Source organism: Phyllostomus discolor, chromosome 5, assembly GCF_004126475.2.
Source record: "Phyllostomus discolor isolate MPI-MPIP mPhyDis1 chromosome 5, mPhyDis1.pri.v3, whole genome shotgun sequence".
NCBI lineage: Eukaryota > Metazoa > Chordata > Mammalia > Chiroptera > Phyllostomidae > Phyllostomus > Phyllostomus discolor.
In genome coordinates, this window is record NC_040907.2 from 70,632,362 (window position 1) to 70,655,711 (window position 23,350).

General features: G+C 38.8%; 1 protein-coding gene and 1 pseudogene across 3 annotated transcripts in view; one reads left to right on the forward strand and one right to left on the reverse strand.

The window, feature by feature from the left end:
* Positions 1-9,176: 9,176 nt before the first annotated feature.
* LOC118500945 lies at positions 9,177-9,574 on the reverse strand (annotated as a pseudogene).
* A 1,648-nt stretch (positions 9,575-11,222) lies between these two features.
* The window catches only part of BTBD8 (BTB domain containing 8), a 133,379-nt gene continuing 121,251 nt past the window's right edge, over positions 11,223-23,350 (forward strand). For 2 of the 3 annotated variants that reach the window (XM_036026415.1, XM_036026414.1), the window contains exons 1-2: positions 11,223-11,663; positions 17,165-17,362. In XM_036026415.1, coding sequence (XP_035882308.1) covers positions 11,515-11,663; positions 17,165-17,362 — 347 coding nt within the window. In that variant the 5' untranslated portion in view covers positions 11,223-11,514. The remainder of the gene's footprint in view (positions 11,664-17,164; positions 17,363-23,350) is intronic. The other variant, XM_028512416.2, reaches the window with a different exon arrangement.

Here is a 23,350-nt window from a genome sequence, read left to right on the forward strand (position 1 = left end):
CCATGTGGGATGAATCAGTGAAGTATTCCTGGAAGCCATTTCTAAACCAGGATGGGGAGCAACTTATCCAGATGCGGAAGTTATTGTGAATCAATAAATATGTCTTGCTAATCCAAACTACTATAATTTCATTGTGGCTAAATCCCCAAAATGCCTGTAGTCATTCAGTGTCACCAGATTTAAGGGGACATTGGACTAAGGGAAAAGAAAGTCTCAATCATTTATGGTCAAACTCTCTTATTTTTGCAAACTTGCAAAAAACATACCCAAGTAGACACATTTCTAGGGACACTACTAGAGACTTGGAATGGGCTTGTGCAAGTTGGGGCCCTAAAGCTTAAACTTTGTGACCTTCCTGGTATTTTGAGCAGAAAGGCAGAAGAGATGAATGAATTCAAGAAAGGTGAGCAGGTGGGGAAAGCTTAAGGAAAGGGAAAGAAAAAAGCCAAATATTGTTTTCAGATCATTTCCATGTATTTCTCACCCGAAGAGATGATATTGTAACAGGGTACAGCCAAGAGGGGAGCCCCAAATAGGGATTTGAAATAGGGTCCAGAAGAACTTAGAGATAATTGGCTCCACACCACAGGGCCACACCTGCTCAGAATGCTGGCAGCTGTGTCCAATTATGAGAGGAGCTGGAAATGGACCTGCAGAGGAAGACTGGTGCTGGGATTTAAACAAAGGCATGGCAGCCATTGGGTGTCTCTCTTTTTGGGACTATGTGTCTGTTTAGGACCAGGCGGCTTTGGTGTCTTGGTTGGGACCATGCAGCTTGGGTAAGAATCAGACCCACGAGGCTTTGGAAGTGCTCCCTTTTGCCATGTGGAGGGGGGGGGAGGACTGTGTGCATTTGTGGGGAACTTTAGTTTGTGTTATTTCAAATAAATAATAAATTCCTTTCCTTTTCACTGATCTCTGGTATTAAGAGACATCTTTCCTCAGGTGGTGGGCAAAACGAACCCAGTAGGTGGGGAGGAACCCCTGGAGAAAAAGTGGGGGTCTTTTATATCATTCATCCCCCTGCTCTGTTCTGTAGCAATATGAATAAGTCATATTTCATAATCCTGTCTCACTCCACTTGGGCTGCCATAGCAAAAATACCATAAAAGGGGTAGATTAAACATTCACTTCTCATGGTTCTGGAGGCTGGGGTGTTCAAGATCAACGTACTGGCAGATTTGATGTCTAGTGAAAGCTTCATGGGGTGCAGATGGCTACCTTTTCCCTGTGTCCTCACATAGTAAAAGTGGGACAGTGAGACCTTTCTGAAGTGTCTTTCATAAGGTGCTAATCCCATTCATGAGAGCTCCACCCTCATGACCCGATTACCTCCTAAAGGCCCCATACCATCACATGGGGGATTAGGTTTCCATATATGAATTTTGGGAGAACACAAATATTCACTCTATAGCATCCACCCAGCTTGTTATTCCCACGATAGTAATGCATATGCATGTAATTTAAATACAATGATTTTTAAGATGTACTGGAAAATAGTCATGTAGATAAGGGAGTTTTACTTAAAACTACTTGCCAAGTTATATATATCTTTGGTACTATAACAATGGCACGATTACTCAAACATCAGCTTAATTTTAAAATAGTTTCTTTTTTTATTTATTTTTTTTATTTTAATCATTGTTCAAGTACAGTTTTCTCCCCCCACTCCCATTCCAGCCCACCCACCCAAAAAATAGTTTCTAATTAGAAAATGACTTCAGGAGGATCTAAGATGGCGTCGGAGTAGGAAGGAGCAGATTTGGCTTTCCTCTGCTCAGGGGAGAGAGTCCTGACCGATCTTTGGAGTGGAAAGGCAAGCAACCAACATATTTCAGCATTTTTGAGAACGGAGGACCAAGGATTGTGGCAGAACCGAAAGAACAAAGAACGGATCGCTGCATCAAGGTAGGCTCCCGGGACAGGCGTGTGGTCCCGGGGCTGCAGCCCCAGGCCCGGGGGCCACGGCTGGATTTGCCGTAGGGTTAGTGGGAGAGAGCCAGGTCGGCTGTTCCCTCCCCAGCCGAGCACGGTCTGGGCGGCTCTGGGAGGAGTCCAGGTGCTGGCGGGCCCACCGGGTGGTGAACGCCAGAGCCGAGTCGCGTTGCGGACCCGGACTCCCAGGGTCACCGTTCTGGCTGGAGCTTTGGCGGTGAGAGTAGCCGGGCCACTGTGGAGAACGGTGGGCTCGATCGGGAGGAATTTCCCAAGAGGAAGGAGTGAATGGACACAGACACTGTTTGGGGAATTCTCCTGAAGTGATCAGTGGCTCTGGCCTGTTTGCTCCCCAGCTGTGAGCGTGCAGGCTGCGGGGGGGCCGCGCCCGCCCACCCGTGGGGGCACCGGCATGCGGCAGACGGCCGTGCGTGCAGCAGACGGGCCGCGCCCGCTCACGGGAGCGCGGGTCGCGCAGGGCGGCGGACGGGCCGCGGAGCCAGTGCAAACCCCACGGGCCTAGGAAGAAAAGCCAAACAAGTCATCCTTCAGACTGCCTCAGCCAGCAAGAGCAGAAAAACCGGTTTGGCCACTTTGAAATCAAGAGACTTTTTAATTTGATTCTATTTTTTTTTAACAATTTTTAATTTTTTAAGTTTTATTGTTTTTATTCTCTTTTGATTTCTTTTTCCTCTCTTACCTGATTTCTTGTTTTATTCCTTCCTCCTTCCTGTCCTCCAATTTTATCTCTTCTTCCTGCCTTCGTCTGCCTTTTCTATTTTTTTCTTTTTTAAATTTTTTCCTAAATACCTACAAGTGAGACAAAATCCTGGATCGGTGAAAAGACCAAAGTTGAACCCAAAGAAGGGGCATCACAACAGCTGGGACAGTGAGATAAATGTCACTCTGCTATTACAGAGAACCTGCAAGTTATTGCATATTTGTATTATTATTATTTTTCCAGTGTTCCTACATCTTTTTTTTTTAACAATATTTTTATATCCCTCTTATTTTTGTATAGCCTGCTTTGCTAGGCTGGTTTTATTGTATGACCTGACAGCTTTCCCCTGATATATCTTTCTATACTGTATTACTAATCTACTGTCCATTAACTCACCTGTGTCCCATCAGCATACTACTCGATGTTCTGTACTCCCTATCCTTGTTACCTAGATTTCATAGACTCTGCCATATGAATGTTGCCATAATATTATTGTAAATAACTGCTGTTCCATGCAATTGTAATTACTTCACAACACCCCCCCCCCCCAGATCGTAGCCCATTTCAAAGTTTCCTGAACTCTATTACTGTAGTGGTTAACTCTATTCTCTCACACACTACACCTATTTACTATCCTTTACTCTCACCTTACCCCAGAATCTGACCACACACAACCTCTCTGCTTTATAGATCCAACTCACAATCCTTCCTCCCCCAACAAGAGTATTATCTTCTTTCCATCCTTTCTAAAAATCAGCTAGCTGGGTGGAAGACCACGGTTAACACTATACATAGTGAAAGGATCTCCTATATCTTCCCTACTTGCTACTACTGTAAATAGCATAGAATTCTCGGTTGCTGTCTTAAACCATTTTGCCTTCCCCTCCATCTGATGACAAAAAAGAATAGGTGGAGGAGGTGAACACCAGGATACCCACTGGAAGAGGAAACCCAACAACAAAGGAACCACTAACAGATAACAGCAGAAGAAGGTGAAGGAGGGAGTAGTAACCACACAAACCTCAATCCAGGGCTTATCTGGAAATACAACTAAACAGTAGAGACAGTACCCAATACAAACAACTGAACAAGATTTCTTTAAACCTTGTACACACAGAAGAACCAGCCTCAACACAACCTGCCCTCACCAGCACAACAAAATATAGAAGGTGGTGGACAGAGTGACCCACATTTAACCAGCTGGTGGGAAGGAACCACCAAAGAAAGACTCAACAACAATCAGAACCCAAAGGCAAACACAAAGCCAACTTAAACAACAGCCCAAGACCAGCGAGCTTGGGGGGTCAAGGAAACAGCACCACTGAAACTCACTGCTACTCTACTAAAGAAGTTCACATCATAAACCGAGGGAGCCAGAACAGATCAATATAAGAAGCTGAGGTGAACAAGAAGAGTCTCACAAACAATGGGAAGACAAAGAAATACTCCCCAAATGAAAGGAAAGGAGGAAGCCTCAAAAAGAATGCTAAATGAAACAGAGGCAATTCAACTATCAGATATTGAATTCAAAGCAGTGATTGTCAGGAAGCTCAATGAGCTAACAATGAGCTACGAGAAACTACAGGGAAGCTACAATGAACTCAATGAAAACTACATCAGCATAAAAAAGGAAATAGAAACTCTCAACAAGGGCCAAGAGGAAATGAAGAATACAATCTCTGAAATGAAGAACACAGTAGAAGGAATGAAAAGCAGGATTGATGAAGCAGAAGATTGGATCAGCGAGCTAGAGGACAAAATAGAAGAAAACACCCAGAAAGAGCAAGAAAGGGAAAAGAGGCTCAGAAAGAATGAAGAGGGATTAAGAGAAATGCAAGACAATATGAAACGTAATAATATCCGTATAATAGGGATACCAGAAGGAGAAGAAGAAGAACAAGGGATAGAAAACCTAGTTGAACAAGTGATGATGGAAAACTTCCCTAATTTGATGAAACAAAAAGTCACACAAATACAGGAAACACAGAGAGTCCCAATCAAGAGGAACCCAAGGAGGCCCACCTCAAGACACATCATAATTAAAATGGCAAAATTTCAAGACAAAGAGAGAATCTTAAAGGCAGCAAGGGAGAAGAAGGAAGTAACATACAAGGGGGCCCCAATAAGGCTAACAGCTGACTTCTCAATGGAAACACTCCAAGCCAGAAGAGAATGGCAAGAAATAATCCAAGTAATGAGAACCAGAGGCCTGCAACCACGACTACTTTACCCAGCAAGGCTCTCAATTAAGATAGAAGGCCAAATAAGAAGCTTCTCAGACAAAAGAAGTCTAAAAGAATACACCTCCACCAAACCAGCTCTGCAAGAGATGCTGAAGGGACTGCTTTAAGGAAAGAAAGGAAAAGAGTCAGAGAGGATCACACGTACATAAAAGGCAATGAATAAGTACTTATCAATAATAACCTTAAACGTAAATGGACTAAACGCTCCAATCAAAAGACATAGAATAGCTGGTTGGATAAGAAAACATGACCCACACATATGCTGTCTACAAGAGACCTACCTCAGGATAAAAGATCTGCACAGGTTGAAAGTGAAGGGCTGGAAATAAATTTTCCAAGCAAATGGACAGGAGAAAAAAGCCGGGGTAGCAATACTCATATCTGACAAAATAGACTTCCAAAGAAGATCCATAAAGAGAGACCCAGAAGGTCATTTCATAATACTCAAGGGAAGAGTTCACCAAGAAGACATAAACATAGTAAATATATATGCACCCAACATAGGAGCACCTAAATACATAAAGAAAATCTTAGAGGACTTCAAGAAAGATATGGACAGCAACACAATTATTGTGGGGGATTTTAACACCCCTCTATCAAAAATGGACAGATCTTCCAAACAAAACATCAACAAAGATATTGTGGCATTGAACAATACCCTAGACGAACTGGGCTTTACTGATATTTACAGAACCCTCCATCCCAAAGAAGCTAAATACACATTTTTTTCAAATGTACATGGAACATTTTCAAAGATTGACCACATGATAGGACACAAAACAAGCCTCAACAATTTAAAAAAAATTGAAATCATACCAAGCAATTTCTCGGATCACAAGGGACTGAAACTAGAAACCAACCACAAGGAAAAAACCCCAAAACACTCAAATTCATGGAGATTAAACAGCATGCTATTAAACAATGAATGGGTCAAGAATGATATTAGGGAAGAAATCAAACGGTTTTTGGAAACAAATGAAAACGAACTCACAACAACCCAAAACTTATGGTACACAGCCAAGGCAGTCCTGAGAGGGAAGATCATAGCGATACAGGCCCACCTAAAAAAGTTAAAAACATTTCAAACAAACAACCTAACCCTACGTCTACAAGAACTCGTGGAACAACAACAAAGACAGCCCAGAGCAAGCAGAAGGAAGGAAATAACCAAGACCAGAGCAGAATTAAATGACATAGAGACTAAAAGCACAATTCTAAAGATCAATGAATCCAAGAGTTGGTTCTTTGAAAAGATAAACAAAATCGACAAGCCTTTAAGCAGACTCATCAAGAAAAAAAGAGAGAAAACCCAAATAAACACAATCAAAAATGAAAGAGGAGAGATTACAACAGATACCACAGAAATACAAAGGATTGTAACAAATTACTACAAAGAGCTGTATGCCAAGAAATTTGAAAACCTAGATGAAATGGACAAATTTCTAGAAAAATATAACCTTCCAAAACTCAATAAAATGGAAGCAGAAAACCTGAACAAACCAATAACAGCAAAAGAAATTGAAGCAGTAATCCAAAAACTCCCAACACACAAAAGCCCTGGACCAGATGGTTTCACAGGAGAATTCTACAAAGCATTTAAGGAAGAACTAACACCTATCCTTCACAGACTATTTCAAAAAATCCAAAAAGATGGAAGACTACCAAACTCTTTTTATGAGGCCAACATCATCTTAATCCCAAAACCAGATAAAGACACAACAAAGAAAGAAAACTACAGGCTAATATCGCTGATGAACATTGACGCTAAAATCCTCAACAAGATACTGGCAAACCGCATCCAACAGTACATTAAGAAGATCATACACCATGACCAAGTTGGATTCATTCCAGGGATGCAAGGATGGTACAATATACGCAAATCAGTAAATGTAATACATCACATAAACAAAAGCAAAGACAAAAACCACATGATCATATCAATAGATGCAGAAAAAGCATTTGATAAGGTACAGCACCCATTTATGATAAAAACACTCAGTAAAGTGGGAATAGAGGGAGCATTCCTCAACATAATAAAGGCCATATATGAGAAACCTACAGCCAACATTATACTCAATGGGCAAAAATTAAAATCTTTTCCACTAAGAACAGGAACAAGACAAGGATGTCCACTTTCACCACTTCTATTCAATATAGTACTGGAGGTTCTAGCCACAGCAATCAGACAAGAAAAAGAAATAAAAGGAATCCAAATCAGAAAGGAGGAAACAAAACTGTCACTGTTTGCAGATGACATGATAGTGTACATAGAAAATCCTATAGACTCCACCAAAAAACTGCTTGACCTACTAAATGAATTTGGTAAAACAGCGGGATACAAAGTCAATATCCAGAAATCAAAGGCATTTCTGTACACCAACAATGAAACAGCAGAAGCAGAAATCAAGAAAAAAATCCCATTTGAAATAGCAAAAAGGAAAATAAAATACCTAGGAATAAACCTAACCAAAGAGGTAAAAGACCTGTACTCAGAAAACTACATAACACTGAGGAGAGAAATCAAGGAAGACACAAACAAATGGAAACATATACCGTGTTCATGGATTGGAAGAATTAATATCATTAAAATGTCCATACTACCAAAAGCAATCTACACATTCAATGCAATACCTATTAAAGTACCAATGGTATATTTCACAGACATAGAACAAACACTTCAACAATTTATATGGAACCATAAACGACCCCGAATAGCTGCTGCAATTTTGAGAAAGAAGAGTAAAGTAGGAGGAATCACAATACCTGACACTAAACTATACTACAAGGCCACTGTAATCAAAACAGCCTGGTACTGGCATAAAAACAGGCACATGGACCAATGGAACAGAACAGAGAGCCCAGAAATAAACCCAAGCCTCTACGGTCAATTAATATTTGACAAAGGAAGCAGCAACATAAAATGGAATAAAAATAGCCTCTTCAACAAATGGTGTTGGGAGAACTGGACAGCTACGTGCAAAAAAATGAAACTCGAGCACCAACTTACACCTTATACAAAAATAGATTCAAGGTGGATAAAAGACTTAAATATAAAGCGTGACACCATTAAAGTCCTAGAAGAGAACGTAGGTAGGAAAATCTCAGATATTTCACGCAGAAACTTTTTTACTGACTTGTCTCCTAGAGCAAGGGACATAAAGGAAAGAATAAACAAATGGGACCTCATCAAAATTAAAAGCTTTTGCACAGCTAAGGAAAACAGTATCAAAATAAAAGGAGAACCAACTGTATGGGAAAACATATTTGCTAATGATACCTCAGACAAGGGTTTAATCTCCAAAATATATAAAGAACTTACACGACTCCACTCTAAGAAGACAAGTAACCCAATTAAAACATGGGCAAAGGACTTGAACAGACACTTCTCCAAGGAGGACATACAGAAAATCCAAAGACACATGAAGCGATGTTCAATATCGCTAGCCATCAGAGAGATGCAGATTAAAACCACAATGAGATACCACTTCACACCAGTCAGAATGGCCATCATAAACAAAGCAACAAACAACAAGTGTTGGAGAGGATGTGGAGAAACGGGGTCCCTAGTGCACTGTTGGTGGGACTGCAGACTGGTACAACCATTATGGAAAGCAGTTTGGAACTTCCTCAGAAAACTAAAAATGGATCTGCCTTTTGACCCAGCAATTCCATTGCTGGGACTCTATCCTAAGAACACTAAAACACCAATACAAAAGAACCTTTGCACCCCGATGTTCATAGCAGCACAATTTACAATAACTAGGTGCTGGAAGCAACCTAGATGCCCATCAGTAAATGAATGGATCAAAAAACTATGGTACATTTACACAATGGAATTCTATGCAGCAGAAAGAAAGAAGGAGCTCATACCCTTTGCAACAGCATGGATGGAGCTGGAAAGCATTATGCTAAGTGAAACAAGCCAGGCAGTGAAAGACAAATACCACATGATATCACCTTTAACAGGAATCTAAACAACAAAACAAAACAAAACAAAAAACTAGCAAAATATAACCAAAGACACTGAAATAGGAGATAGTCTCACAGTGGCCAGAGGGGAGGGAAGAGGGAATTTCAGGGGGGAATGGGTTGGGATTACAGGAACAAATTTGGAGGACACATGGACAAAAACTAGGGGTGGGGGGTAATGGGGGGAAGGGGGGAGGGTTGGGTGGAGGGGCTGGAACGGGAGTAGGGGGGAGAAAACTGTACTTGAACAATGATTGAAATTTTAAAAAAAAAAAAGAAAAGAAAATGAGCTATACAAAAAATCAGGGTCATTTTTTATTTTTGATTTTTCACTGTTCCCACAAGTATTTAGTAGTAGTTAAGCCATGATTCAGGTTCCAGGGTAGGATGTACCCAGGCCCCCCAGAGGAGAGGTGGGATGTAGCCAGTTCATATCTTCCCAGGAAACTGCCTTCTGCCTGGCAGCCATCCCAGGCCAACACCCAGGATATGGGGCAGAAGGACTTGCACATGAAGACATCACGTCCTTTAGCGTCATCATCTTCTGACAGAGGTGGAAGTCAAGGTAGTTCTGCCAACAGTTCCTAGTCTGCTTCTGACTGGGGAAAAGGCTGTCCAGAGAGGCAGTCTGGTAGTTCCTGATTTTGGTCTTGATATATTCTGCTGTGTTGCTGACTCCTAAAGATGCCCCTGAAGCCACTTCAGATCAGTGTGACCCTCAGAAAAGCCACCTCCATCTGACTGAAAGCCGAATTTCAAGGCATTTATTATATTTTAAAGATTTTACCTATTTATTTTTAGAGAGAGGGAGAAAGAAAGGGAGAGAAACATTGATGTACAAGAGATATATTGATCGCTTGCCTCTTGCACACCCCCAACTGGGGACCTGGCCCACAACCCAAGCATGTGCCCTGGCTGGGAATTGAACCAGCAACCTTTCAGTTTGTAGGCCAGCACTCAATCCACTGAGCCACACCAGCCAGGGCTATTATATTCTAGATTTTAACCTCAAAATGTTTGACATAACTTTATTTAATCCTTCAATTCATAACACTTAAAACCCTTTTTATTGTAAATCAAATACAGATGAAACCAATCTGTAGCTAATAATTATATATAAGTATATATTCAACAAATATAGTCTTTATTATTAAGATGAACACTGGCACTCCAAGTAGTTTAACACTTGGGTAAAATGTAAAACTTTTCCATCCCCTTTCATAATTACAACCTTCCCCTTCTTTCCAAAATTAAACTACTTTTCTGACTTTTATATTTTCTTCTTTTAACATAGTCTTTATTTTTTTTTACTGAATTTATTGGGGTGACATTGGTTAATAAAATTACATAGGTTTAAGGTCTATAATTCTATAATACATCATCTGTATATTGCGTGTTCACCACTCCAAGTATCTTTCTATCACCTTTTATCCCTCTATAGTCTTTTCTACCTCCCCCCTGACTTTTGTATTTTCAGGTTGTGTTTCTTTACATTTTTATCATCTAAATGTGCATAGTTTTGTGTAATTTGTGCTCAAAATTGTCTCCCTAAATGGTGGTTGTGAGGATTAATTGAATTAATACTTATAAAACAGCTAGAACAGTTTTCTCACCTAATAAGCATTTGATAAATATTAACTATCATATTACCTCTGACACTTCTCTTTTCTATACCAATAATTAAGAATTAATTATCCAATTAAGTTTTGATTAAGGTATCTGAATAACTGAGAGGGTATTATTTGGAGAAATGGCTACTTCTTGGCCAATCTTATGGTACAAGGTCCATATGTTTTCCAAGCAATTAGGATTCCGTTCGTTACCTTCTACGGAGCTTCTGAATAAAGTAGAATGAATGAGCTTTCTTCCTTTGGAGGAAGTATTCAATTTTTTTAAAAGAAACAAAAGACCTTTTAAATGATTCCATTCCAGTTATTTTCTTCAGGCCAAAATATTCAAAATTCTCTAACTCATCAATCCTCCCACTTCCCCATTCGCTGCTGGAAAGGTCTTGAGAACCTGGGAAAGCAAAGATCAGTTACATGCACCACTGCAGATGCCGTATACAGCCTTTGCAGGAGAGTCAGGAGCGTTCTGACTTCTGCTGATTTTATGTTCTTCCCCCAACTTTTCTTGCCGAAAGCCAGTAACTAAGGGAGTGCCACTCGCCGCTGGAAAGATCTTGTGAACCCGTCTCTTCTGGGGGAAAAACGCATTGACATCCCACATAGAGTAGAAAGTTGGCTCTCAATAAAACACCTATTGAAATGGATGCTTAGCACCAAGCGAAAGCTAAGAAGATCAACGGGAAAAAGCCACTGGTAGGATACCTTACTCCTACGAAGACTGTTTGCCCCCAGCACACTGAGGGGCGGGGTACTAGCCCGCGGAAGTAAACAGAGCTACTACGCCTGCGCACAGCCTTCCAGGGTCACGTGTCAGCGCAGCCGCTCCTCCCAGGTTTTCCCGGACTGCAGTTCGGCGGCTGCAAGGGCCATCGACAAACTGACGAAAGGCGTCAACCTTTTCCTTTAGGGGGCGGATTTCGGTAGGGGCCGAGCGTTCCGTCGGAGACGCCCATTTCTTTTTAAGGCACAGAGTGAGACAGTGCGGAACGTGCAGGGCGTCGAGGTGCTTTTGTGTCACATGGCCCGCTGTGGGGAGGGTAGCGCGGCAACGCTGGTACCTTGGGGGTCCCCTGGAGATTGCAGTAAGGGGTTGCAAAGGAAGGGGCAGTATGAGCGGCGCAGGCTGAAGGCGTTGGTGTCGGAGCAGCTCAGCCAGGATCTGCTCAGGTAGGAGGAGGCGGGAACTCTGGCTGCTTCAGTTCCTAAGGCACCCACCTCCGCCACTGAAGCCGTCGCTCCTTCGTGTCTCTATTCCTCCCCACCGTGTTCTCCTTGCCTCAGGCCGCCTCGGGAGGTTCGCCAGTCCCCTCCCTGTGAAGTGGGTTTGGTCTCCCTAAACAACCGACCCCGACTTTCAGAAACCATGAACCAGGTTCAAAAAGAAAACCAAAATCAATGTTACAGGTATTTACGGGCAGCACCAGTCTATGCCAAAGTACTCTAACACGGTTTAGATCTTCAAAGACTTAACCCTAAGGTCAGGTGCCTCCAGGTTTCTAGGTCCTGAAACGTACATAAGTTTTTATAAGCTTAAGCAATTTTAAGAAAAATGATAAAACTAGGCAGAAAAAAGTGAATATTTATTTGGAATGAGGAAAAACAAATTGCTGGAGCTCTGGAGGTCTCTTTCTTCTCAACTCTTTAAATAATTTACCGGAAACGCTTACATAGAAATACCTCTGATTGCGAGTTGGCTTCCCACGTACACCTAGAACAACACCCTGGAGCTCCATGCAACTCCTAGCTCAGTGAAGATGCAAGCAGATGGAGGACTGTTGTGAAATTTGCCCCAGGCTATGGTGAATCGAGCTAAAGTCATCTCAATTTATAAAGAAAATGAAGCTTAGAAGTATTTCCTAGCTAATTTCCATTTTCACCCAAACATTGATTCTTGAACTTTAGTGTGCATCAGAATCATCAGGAGGGCTTGTTAAAATTTAGATTTACTGGGTCCCAGACCATAGTTCTGATTCAGTTGGTTCAGTAGCTATAAACTGAACTTAATAAGGTAAAAATATTTCCTTTTAATTTGGGCCTGTCTACCAGAGAGGCTCCTTTGTCTCCCAGTGGTGGATTAATGTAAAAGATGGAAAAAAGAAGACAAGTTGTTCTGTTTCTAGGGTGAGCCTCTGAGGATGAGGTGCTCCTCTTCAGTGGCTTTATTCTTCTGGTGGTATTGTGAGCATAAAGTGTCATGGATTTAAAAGGAAGATAACACATCTAATTTATGTAAAGAAAATGAGGTTAAAGTATAGCAGGTGGGCAATTTATCTTCATCCTAGCAACAACTAAGGATTAGGACCCTGAACTCCCAATTTTTTATTACAAGGAAAATAGGTGTAGCATTTTTTTAAAGATTTATTTATTTATTTTTAGAAAGGGAAGGGAGGGAGAAAGAGGGAGAGAAACATCAATGTGCAGTTGCTGGGGACCGTGGCCTGCTACCCAGGCATGTGCCCTGACTGGGAATCGAACCTGAGATACTTTGGTTCGCAGCCCGCGCTCAATCCACTGAGCTACGCCAGCCGGAGTGCATTTTTTTAACTGTAAAAAAATGTAATATACTCACCCAGCAACCTTAAATACTAGTAGTCTTTAAGCACAGCAGTATCGTCATTTTATTCTACAAGCATTAATAAAATAGCTAGTACCTACTATATACCTCGCTCTGAACGAGGTCCTGATAAATCAAAGATTAATAAGACACGGCTTTGGTGTTTGTGCTTACACTGCAGTGCGAGATTATAACCAAACTAAAACGTTGGGCCCCAGGTGTGTTGTGGAAGGCTTTATTGGGTCACATTTGAATTATCTCTTGGGGTTGATTAAAATTGGTTAGGTAGAGGTTAGGAAGGGAGAAGTCAGAGGGGATCTAAACAAGGGGAATGGCTTTTACAAAGGCACTGAAATTTGAAAGAGCTTGATATAGTTTGGGAAGGCAAGTTGTATTGGATTCTTCCAAACAGTAGGGAACAGAGACACCTCTGGGTTACCTGAGGTAATAGGATATATGAAGAAGTAAGGAAAAACAGGAAGCAGTTTCAAAATAAAAAAAAGCCAGATCTGAAGTAGAATTGGAAAGTTGCTGGGAATTTGACAGCACCTGTACAGAAAGACCTCATTGAAAAATGAACCATTATTCAGGGCAACTGTAGTAAAAATAAAAATACCTAATACTTATTGCCATCCTACTAGACTTTGGGCTGACATGTAATGGTCTACTTACTCCTCTATGAGGTAAGTGTTATTTTTCCCATTTAACAAATAAGGAAACAGCAGTAGAGAAGAAGTGGGGAGTCAGAGTAAGAATGTTAAAGTGACCTGCGCACGGTCACACGACCAGAATTTGATCCCAGTCTGCCTTCTCTACAGTAGTTATATAAACTTGTCTTCTGGTTACTTTGTTCCTTCATCTTCACTTCTCTCCTTACACATTTCTTTTTCTTACTCTGCCTTGGGTTAGCTTTGCAACTTTTTGAGTGAGATCAGTTGGTTGCTATTTACTATAGAGCATTTCTGCCAGAGTTTACTTGTTTAGTTACCACGTTGGCTGATGGCTAACCTTGGCCCTGTCTATTGCCCACTCATATGTGGTTAAGAACATCAGGATCATGTGGTACAAAGAAGGGCCATAGATAAATAATAAATGAATTTGGGAAGGAATTGTGGGTATGGTAGGCACTCAAAGTGACAGTAGATGAGGACCAATGGCTAAGCTAACAGTACATCATGGAGGCCTTTTTTCAGTGAAGAGTTTGGAATATATTTTGGAGGCAGTGAAAAGCCATTGGTGGGTTTTTTTGTGTGTGTGTGTTTTTGATACTTGGTATTATATTAGTTTCAGGTGTACCTGTTAGGTTCTTTTATTGTGTTTTTGTTTTTGTTTTTAAATAGAGGATCGACATATTTGGGTCTCAAATTGAGGAAAGAGAAATTGTAAACAAAGGAACCAGCCAGGAGATTTTGTAATAGTCGAGAGAAACATAATGGTGATGGAAATGGAAAAGGTAAAAGGGATTCTTATGTGCAACTGATGAGCTTGGTGATCAATTACATGTGGAAGGTGAAGGAAAGGAAAGTATAGATGATGGTGCCAAATCTTAGGACATTTGAAAGGGATGAGCATGGTGAATGTTCAGGAAGCCACATCAAAGAGACAGTTGGAAATATGTCTGGAGTTTAGGAGCATAGTTGGAAGAGCAGATAGATTTAAAGGCTGGTGGCATCACCGGCACCCAGTTGTTCAAACTAAATATTGGAGAGATCCTAGATTATTCCTTTCTTTTCACCTTCTACGTCCAGTCACCAACTATTGCCAGTTTTATTGCCTAAATATATATTAATTTCATCCTTATTCCCTGTCACTATTCACCTTCTCTTGGGTCAAGCCCTTTAATTTATTATCATTCATCTGTGCTATATAGTTGTTTTCTAATTTTCATTCTCATTTTCCCCTAATTCCTCTTCTACGCAACTAACAGGCGATACTTTGAAAAATAAATTTGTGTTTCAAACCATTTGGTGATTCCTCTTCAACTTCAAGATAGAGTGTAGCTCTTTGCCTCTTATTCTTTATCCCTACAGCTTCATCTTCCAGTTCTTATCTTCTCAATACTCCATGCTGACCAATTTGTAGCTCCACCCTCACGTATACCATTGTAACAAATATGGAGTCCGGGACACCTTGCTATCTTGCTTTGCTTGCCTGATCAACTCTTATTCAATCTTTAAATAAACCGTTGGGTTTTCATGTCCTTTGTAAGATCTTCTCTTATGTCTGTCTCTGAAAAAATTTACTTATTTGTGCTATTGAATATATCATGCTCTTCAATTTTCAGGCATGGCCTCCCTACTTTTATTCTATACACTCCATGAGGGCTGATATTATGTGTTAGGCATATTTATGTCCCTAGTGGTTAGTATGTAGTACTTGCTCAATAAATTTTTAGTGATAACTAGGTTTAGTCGGCAGTCTAAAATGCTTTAGATAGGGTCATACAGTAGTTGTTGGTGGAGAAATGATGTGGACGGAAGCTGAGCCTTGACATCATTAAGGCTTTGGGCCAACCTATTGTTTCTTAGATGAGCCAGTAAACTTCCCTTAATGTTTAAGAGGTCTGAATCAGATATTGTTACTTGTAACTGATACAAGCAGCTTTATAAAACAAAAGCACTATGTTTTCATACGAACAATTTTTAAACACTTGGACTTTTTTTAACAAATACTGGTGAGCAACTATTATGAGCAAGACAGACAAGCTGCAATTTTCCTTATTTACTTGGCAAGAGATGGGGGATGGGAAAAATGGGAGATGAGAAGATGTGGGGGATGGGAAGAAAGTGGGTGGAAGGGAGGAACAAATTATTTGTACAATTTGAGTTTTTATTAATTTTTTTGCATAACTTTAAAAATCACTTATGAAAATAACTTATTGATGCAAATATTGACTAAAATGCATCTGCTTGTACATTGTTTCCAAGATTCTAAAAGCTTTGTTCTGAAGCATTTGTTTTGTTCAGTATAAAAATACAACAAAATTTAACAAGCAGATACTGAGCTCTTGTTATATACTGGAGATACAGTTCTTGCCTTTGGAGAGCTCATGGTTTAATAGGGAGAAAGACATAAAAATGATGATGCACTGACAGAAGTACTGTAATAGAGGTATGTAATGAGTGTGATGAGATCAGAGGAAGGAGCTATTAACTTGGTCTTGGGGAGTGTGTCAACAGCAGCATTTTAAGCTTTCATTGTAATGGATAGCTTTATCCATTTCTTGTACCTCCTAGAGTGAATGGTGTGATTGCCAATTATATTCCGCAATGTACAAGTCCTCTGAGAATACATACCTTGCTGATGATAATGTTATAGTAATATGAAGTATTTAATATAGAGAGAAAAAATATGTAGTTAACCACAGAGACAGATTATATTATGACAATTTCGATTATGATGCTGATTTCTGTTCTTCCATCACTTTCTTACATACGTAATCAATGGGCATATGTACTGTGTCTGCGCATTAGTAAAGGGATTTGAATGGATTTCAAATCATTTTAATAATAGATTAGAACATGGTTAGTTGTGTTTGGGGTGGGGGGAATGGAAAAGTACTTAAACATCACGTTCTTGATGCCAAGCCTGCATTTCAAACTTGGTATTTAACAATAGTTAGAATAAAGTGTACCAGTTTCTAATCTGTATTGTCTGTTGTAACATCTGCTTTGCTGGTGTTGTTTACTGTTTACTTTTGTTGCTTCCATTTTAGTAAGATTTTAAAAAATTGATTCTGCACAGTAGTCAACTATTAACTATTTTGTATTGTTTTTTCAAAATAAATCTCAAATAGAAAATCAACATTAATAGCAGAAGGTAAATTTAATTAGGGGATGGAATGAAAAAGATTTTTTTAAAAAAAGAAGTCCTACTCTTCAAGTGAAATTACTTTTGTTTTCATGTATAACTTTTAGAAAATTAGATTCTAAACCAATATTAAATATTATTTGAAATTAACTGAGAACAAACTCATTTTTTATTACCATTTATTTTATGTTACCTCTGTGTTTTTTAGTTGGTGTTATTTTTAAAACTTATTTTATAAAAATAGGTATCATATGTACTTATGAGAAACACTAATTAAACTAGGGTTTCTTTTTATTCCTGACAGGCTTCTAAGGGAAGAAATCCATACAGATGTTACTTTTTCTGTAGGTTGTACTTTATTCAAAGCACACAGAGCTGTCCTTTTAGCGAGAGTTCCTAACTTCTATTTTCATAGTATTGGACAGACATCAAATAATTTAACAAATTATGAACCTATTGCTGTGGAGAACTTTGAAGCTTCAGAATTTAGAACATTTTTACAGTAAGTGCTTTATCTTTTTTCTTTTATATTTAAGTCTAATGTAATTATTTGTAAAACATATGTATGTTTTTATTTCATGTATTTTTATATCTGTTTTGTAAACTTCTAAGAAAAATCTATTCATTTAAATTCAAATTATCTTAAATTAGTATTAGTAGAGGCTAAGTATTAGAAACTTAGTATTGGGAGAAACTAAGTACTAACTTGAGATTGAGCCTGAGACAGAAGAAATGAATAGTCTGCTTTTGGTAAATCTGAATGAATTACTATATGCCAGAATTTCTTAACAGTGGCACTATTGACATTGTGGGTTAGATCATTCTTTGTTATGAGGGCAGTGCTGTGCATTTTAGGATGTTTAGCAGCATCCCTGGCCTTTAGCCACTAGATACCAGTAGCACTTCCCCTCCCTACCCTTCCTAGAGCCCTTCGCCCCCAGGTTGTGACAACCAAAATGAATCCAGACCTTGCCAGAAGACCTCTGGGTGGGAGTGGGAAGGGGGGAGGCATGTAAAATTGCCCCCTGTTGAGAACCATTGCTATACTGAATTCTATATTATTGATATTGATAAAGCATTAAGTAAATTATGTATATTTATAAAAATATGTGATCATAACTTTTCATTCTCGTGGCTTATATGTGGTCAAAATTTTTGAAAATGACTTCCATTGAACTGGTATTTGGTGAACTTAAAAAATTGTCATTAGCTAAATAATGGGATAAACTAATTTATATTAATTCCCATTTCTAATTGAATAGAATTCTGTTTTAATGCTTTGCTGTTATCTGCAAAATGTGTAATTATTTGACACTAGTTTTTGCTAATGTATCCAGGAGAGAAGTACTTTCTAGAGTACTTCCTCAAAATTATCTTTTTTAAAAACCTATTTAAGTTATTTTAGAGAGGTCTTAAATAACTTAGTGTTTAAGAACTTAGAATGCCTAGGTTCAAATTCCCCACTCTGCCATTTGGTAGCTATGTGCCTTAAACTGAACCCCTGTGTGCCTGGACTTTCTTTAATTGTAAAATGCCTGCCATACAATAATGTGGAGAGCCAAGCAGGATAATGCATGCCAGGTGAGTTGGAAGCAGGCCTCAGGTTCAGCACAGCTGCCCTAGGGCACAGAAGACTGCCTGATAGATTGTTGTAAGAAAAGAATGACTTGGCTGCTTGCTATATCACTGTACCAAGAAGGAGCAGCAAATGTTCTTAAATAAAATGTACCTAGCCTTGTGGTTTGTCTTTCTCACACTCTGCTTCAAAGCTGGCTCAATATATACAGCCTGACTTCACCAATAAACAGTTCCCTCCTCTGTATCCCAGAGAAGGGACTCCACCTGACCTTGCTTTGACTCTGTCTCTTTATTTCTTTTTTTAAAAAGTTTTTTATTTTAATTATTGTTCAAGTACAATTTTCTGTCTTTTACTCCCGTCCCAGCCCACCCACCCAACCCTTCCCACCTCCCTCCCATTTTCACCCGCCCCTAGTTTTTGTTCATGTGTCCTTTATACTTGTTCCTATAAACCCTTGCCCTTATCCCCTGAAATTCCCCTGAAATGTCTCTTTATTTCTTAACCCCCCATCACCTTCCCTTGGGACCTGACTGATCCAGCTGTCGGTCACGGCACAGTAAGTACCATAAAAACGGTTAACTAAGTTTTTTTTAGGTTTGTAAATCTTGAGGTGTTTATTTGTATTTCATTTTGGTAATTTAAATATTGCCATCCTATAATTTCTTCCCTTTCTCTAATACATTGAAGTTAATATCATTCTAATAATATTTTAGTGGTTTTCTGTTCTACCACCCTTCACATACACTTACTCAGTAGATATTTATTGTGCCCTGTTTTGGGTGAGGCCCTGTGTGAAGGGCTAGATTTGAACTGGTTAGTGATTTTTTCTTAAAGATTTTATTTTTAGAGAGAGGGGAAGGGAGTGAGAGAGAGAAACATCAATGTGCAAAAGATACATCAATTGGTTGCCTCTCGTACCCCCCACCCCCAACTGGGGATGCCCTGACTGGGAATCAAACCAGTGATGTTTTGGTTCACAGGCCAGTACTAAATCTACTGAGCCGCATGAGCCAGGGCTGGTTAGTGATTTTTGATTTAGGGGGTGATTGATAATAATAAGTGTGAGGAAGGGAAGATTTTCCCTTTCCCTCCTCTGGTTCTTTTGGCTGGCCAAATAATCAAATCAACAGATGATAGATTGGCAAGAGAAAATAAATTTACTCTCATGCACATGGGAACCCAACATACATGAGAGAGTCAGAGACCCCACATATGTGAGAGGTCCAAAGATAGAAAGGGGGGATTGCAATATATAAGACATTCTGAGCTAGGGATGAGGTAATACATCTTGGGGTCCTCAAAGGGTCATCACAGGATTATAAGAAGAGCAGATGTTTATTGCACTGCCATATAGGTGGGTCAAAAAGGCTATTGCTGATAATATTTTTTTATAGGCAAAACCTCAAGTTCTAGGTAACTAAAGGGAAAGGTAGAAGTTTCTCTTGAGCCTGAAGTTAAAATTGCCCTTAGTTCAAAATAATCCAGATATAACTGAGGCAAATCTTGGGGTGGCTTGTTCTGAGCCCCCCACATAAATAAATGAAGAACTAAGTTTTGGAGCTAATACTGGCAGTTATGCCATTGTATAGTGCTACAAATTTGTCAGCTACCAGTTTTTTAAAAACCTTTACTATTATTTTTTTGAAGCTCTAATTCGATTTTTGAAGTAATTCATGAATTGGGCATCATCCTATCTATTGACTAGAAACGTACTTCAAAAACATCTTTATTGAAAAAAACTCACATATCATAAATATAATTCACCCATTTAATGTGTACAATTCAATGGTTTTAGTATTTCTGCAGTTGTGTATCTATGATTATAATTTAACTTTAGAGCATTTTTAATACCCCAGAAAGAAACCTTCTACCCATTATCTGTCACTCTCCATTCCCTCAACCCCTGCCCTAGGCAGCATGGAATCTATTGTCTGTGTCTGTGAGTTTGCCTATCCTGGACATCTCATGTAAATGGAATCATACAATTTGTGGTCTTTTGTGACTGACATTTTACTTAGCATTATGTTATCAAGATTTGTCCATGTTGTTACATGTATCAGCACTTTATTTTTTATTGCCAAATAATATTTCATTATATGGCTATACCACATTTTGTTTGTTAATTTATCAGTTAGTGGACATTTATGTTGTTTCTACCTTGGGGCTGTATAACTCATGATGCTATGAACATTCATATGCAAATTTTTGTATGAACCTGTGTTTTCATTTATCTTGGGTATATTATACTTAAGAGTGGAATTGCTGGGTCATATAGTAACTCCGTATTTAACTTCTTGAGGAACTGCCAGACTCTTTTTCTAAGGAGGCTATACCATTTTACATTCCTACTAGCAGTGTATAAGGATTTTAGTTTCTTTACATCCTCATAACACTAGTTATTATCTTCTGCCTTTTTAACCAATAATAGTCATCATAGTGAATATAAAGTGGTATCTCATTGTGGTTTTTATTTGTATTTCATAGATGGCTGATTTTCATGTGCCTGTTTGCAATTTGTGTATATTCTTTGGACAACTCTCTGTTCACATCCTTTGTCCAGTTTTCAGTTGGATTGTCTTTATTATAAAGTTATGAGTTCTTTATATATATATAGTCTCTTATCAGACCTATGATTTGCAAATGTTTCTCTGTCTTTTCATTATCTTGATAGTATTATTTTTAGCACAAAAGTTTTAGATTTTAATGTAGTCTAATTCATTTAATTTTTTGTCATGTGTGCTTTTGGTATATACAGTAGATAAGAACCTGCTATCTAATCCAGGATCACAAAGATTTATTCTTAATTTTCTTCTAAAAATTTTATGGTTTTATGTTCTTCCTTTCTTTCTTCTTTCTGGTTTATGGAATCATATACTACTCAGGAAAGGGCCAGTTTCTGGGGTATGAAATCTAAACCACCATCAAGCAACAGCATTAGGTGCCTAAAGCAGGCAACATGTCCATGGTTTTGTGCTTTTAGCTCTTAACGTTTAGGATTATAATTCATTATGAGTTAATTTTTTTTGTATAGTGTAAAGAAGGGAGCAGACTTCATTCTTTTGTGTGTGATATCTAATTGTTCCAGCACCGTTTTTTAAGAGACTGTTCTTTCCCCATTGGATTGCCTGTACATCCTCCTTGGAAATCAGTCACTCATTGCTATGGACTGAATTGTTTCACTCCAAACTTTGTATGTTAAAGTCATAACCTCCAGTGTGATGATATTTAGAGACTGTACTGTGCCTTTGGGAGGTAATTAGGTTTAGATGAGGTCATGAGGGTGGGATCCTCATGATGGGAATTGTGCCCTTATAAGAAGAGATATCAGAGAGCTTGCTCTGTCTCTCTGCCACTTGAGGACACAGAAGAAGGAGACCAACTACAGTCCATGAAGAGAGTTCTCACCAGAACCTGACCATTGTGACACCTTGATCTTGGACTTCCAACCTTCAGAATTGTGAGTAATAAATTTCTGTTGTATAAGCCACTAGTCTATGATATTTTGTTATGGCAGCCCAAGCTGACACATAAATGTTAGGGTTTATTTCTGGTCTCTCAGTTTTATTCCATTGGTCTGAATGTCTGTCCTTAATGCCAGTGCCAGTTACCAGTTTAACTTTTATGAGAAATTAGTGGGATTTTTGTGTGTTTATGTCCTGGATCCTAGGTGTCTTTTAAATGCTAGTCTTTTAAATGCTAGCCTTTTAACTATTTGCTGACATAGTTCTTGCCTATAATCAAAATTATATTGACTTTAGTGTAGAAAATTCTTTTTGGGTGACTAAGTTTTACCGTGTTTTTTGGACTATAAGATGCATCCCTCCCCCCAAAATTTGGGAGGAATAATGGTTATTAATGCTGCTGTTGAGTTCTGTTTACATTTACATTGGTGAAATATTATGTTATTTATGTTATTAAACATTTTACCACAATTTTTGCTTCAAAATTTTTTTTCCTATTTTCTTCCTCTAAAACCTAGGTGCACCTTATGGTCCAAAAAATATGAGTAAGTATATTTGCCCTGACTGATGTGGTTCAGTGGATTGGGTGTCATCCTGCAAACTGAAAGGTCACCGGTTCGATTCCTGGCCAGGTCCCCAGTTGGGAATGTGTGAGGGCAGTCAGTCTTGTGCATTGATGTTTCTCTCCCTCTCTCCCTTCTTTCTGTTCCCTCTAAAAATAAATAAAAATAAAATCGTGTAAAAATTTTTAGTATATTTGTGTGATTTAGCTTATTTTTCTTCATTTTATGTTCTGTCTGTTAACTTGAATTTTCTATTTTTCTTTATTTCAGAGTTTGTTATTTGAAGCTCCTATAAGTATAAATGGAAAATTGCTTATTCTTGGTGTCCCTCCATGTGTAAAGACAGGGTGACATATATAATTTAAACAGATACTTTAAGAGCAATTTAGAAAATCATTGTTATTTTCTAGTATACATCATAGACTTATTGATTTTAAATGCATACTTTTTTCCGCTAGTAGGTAGTGTAGTGGCATTGTAAGAGCAGGTTTGTAGTCAAGCCAGGTCTGCCACTTCTAATTGTATGAACTTGAACTAATCACTTGTCATTAGTTTCCTCAATCGAAAAATAGACATAATAATACCTACCTCAAAGTGTTGTTGTGAGGTTAAATAATGCTCATAAAGCACTTAGCACAGTGACCTGGAAGCACTGACTACGTTTTAATAAGTGTTATTCATAGTAGTTGGCCCTATGAAATTATACATTTCTTCAGCTATTAAGCGTATGTTTATAAGAAGATGTTTGGATAGGTCAAATTTTTATATATTAGAGAAAGGAAGAAATTGCATCAATGTTATCTTTTATTTGTTATCATTAAAAGTAATGGAAGTGAGATCTTTGCAGGCCCCAACCTCTCTGTGGTTTGGGTTGCTATCTACCTTAT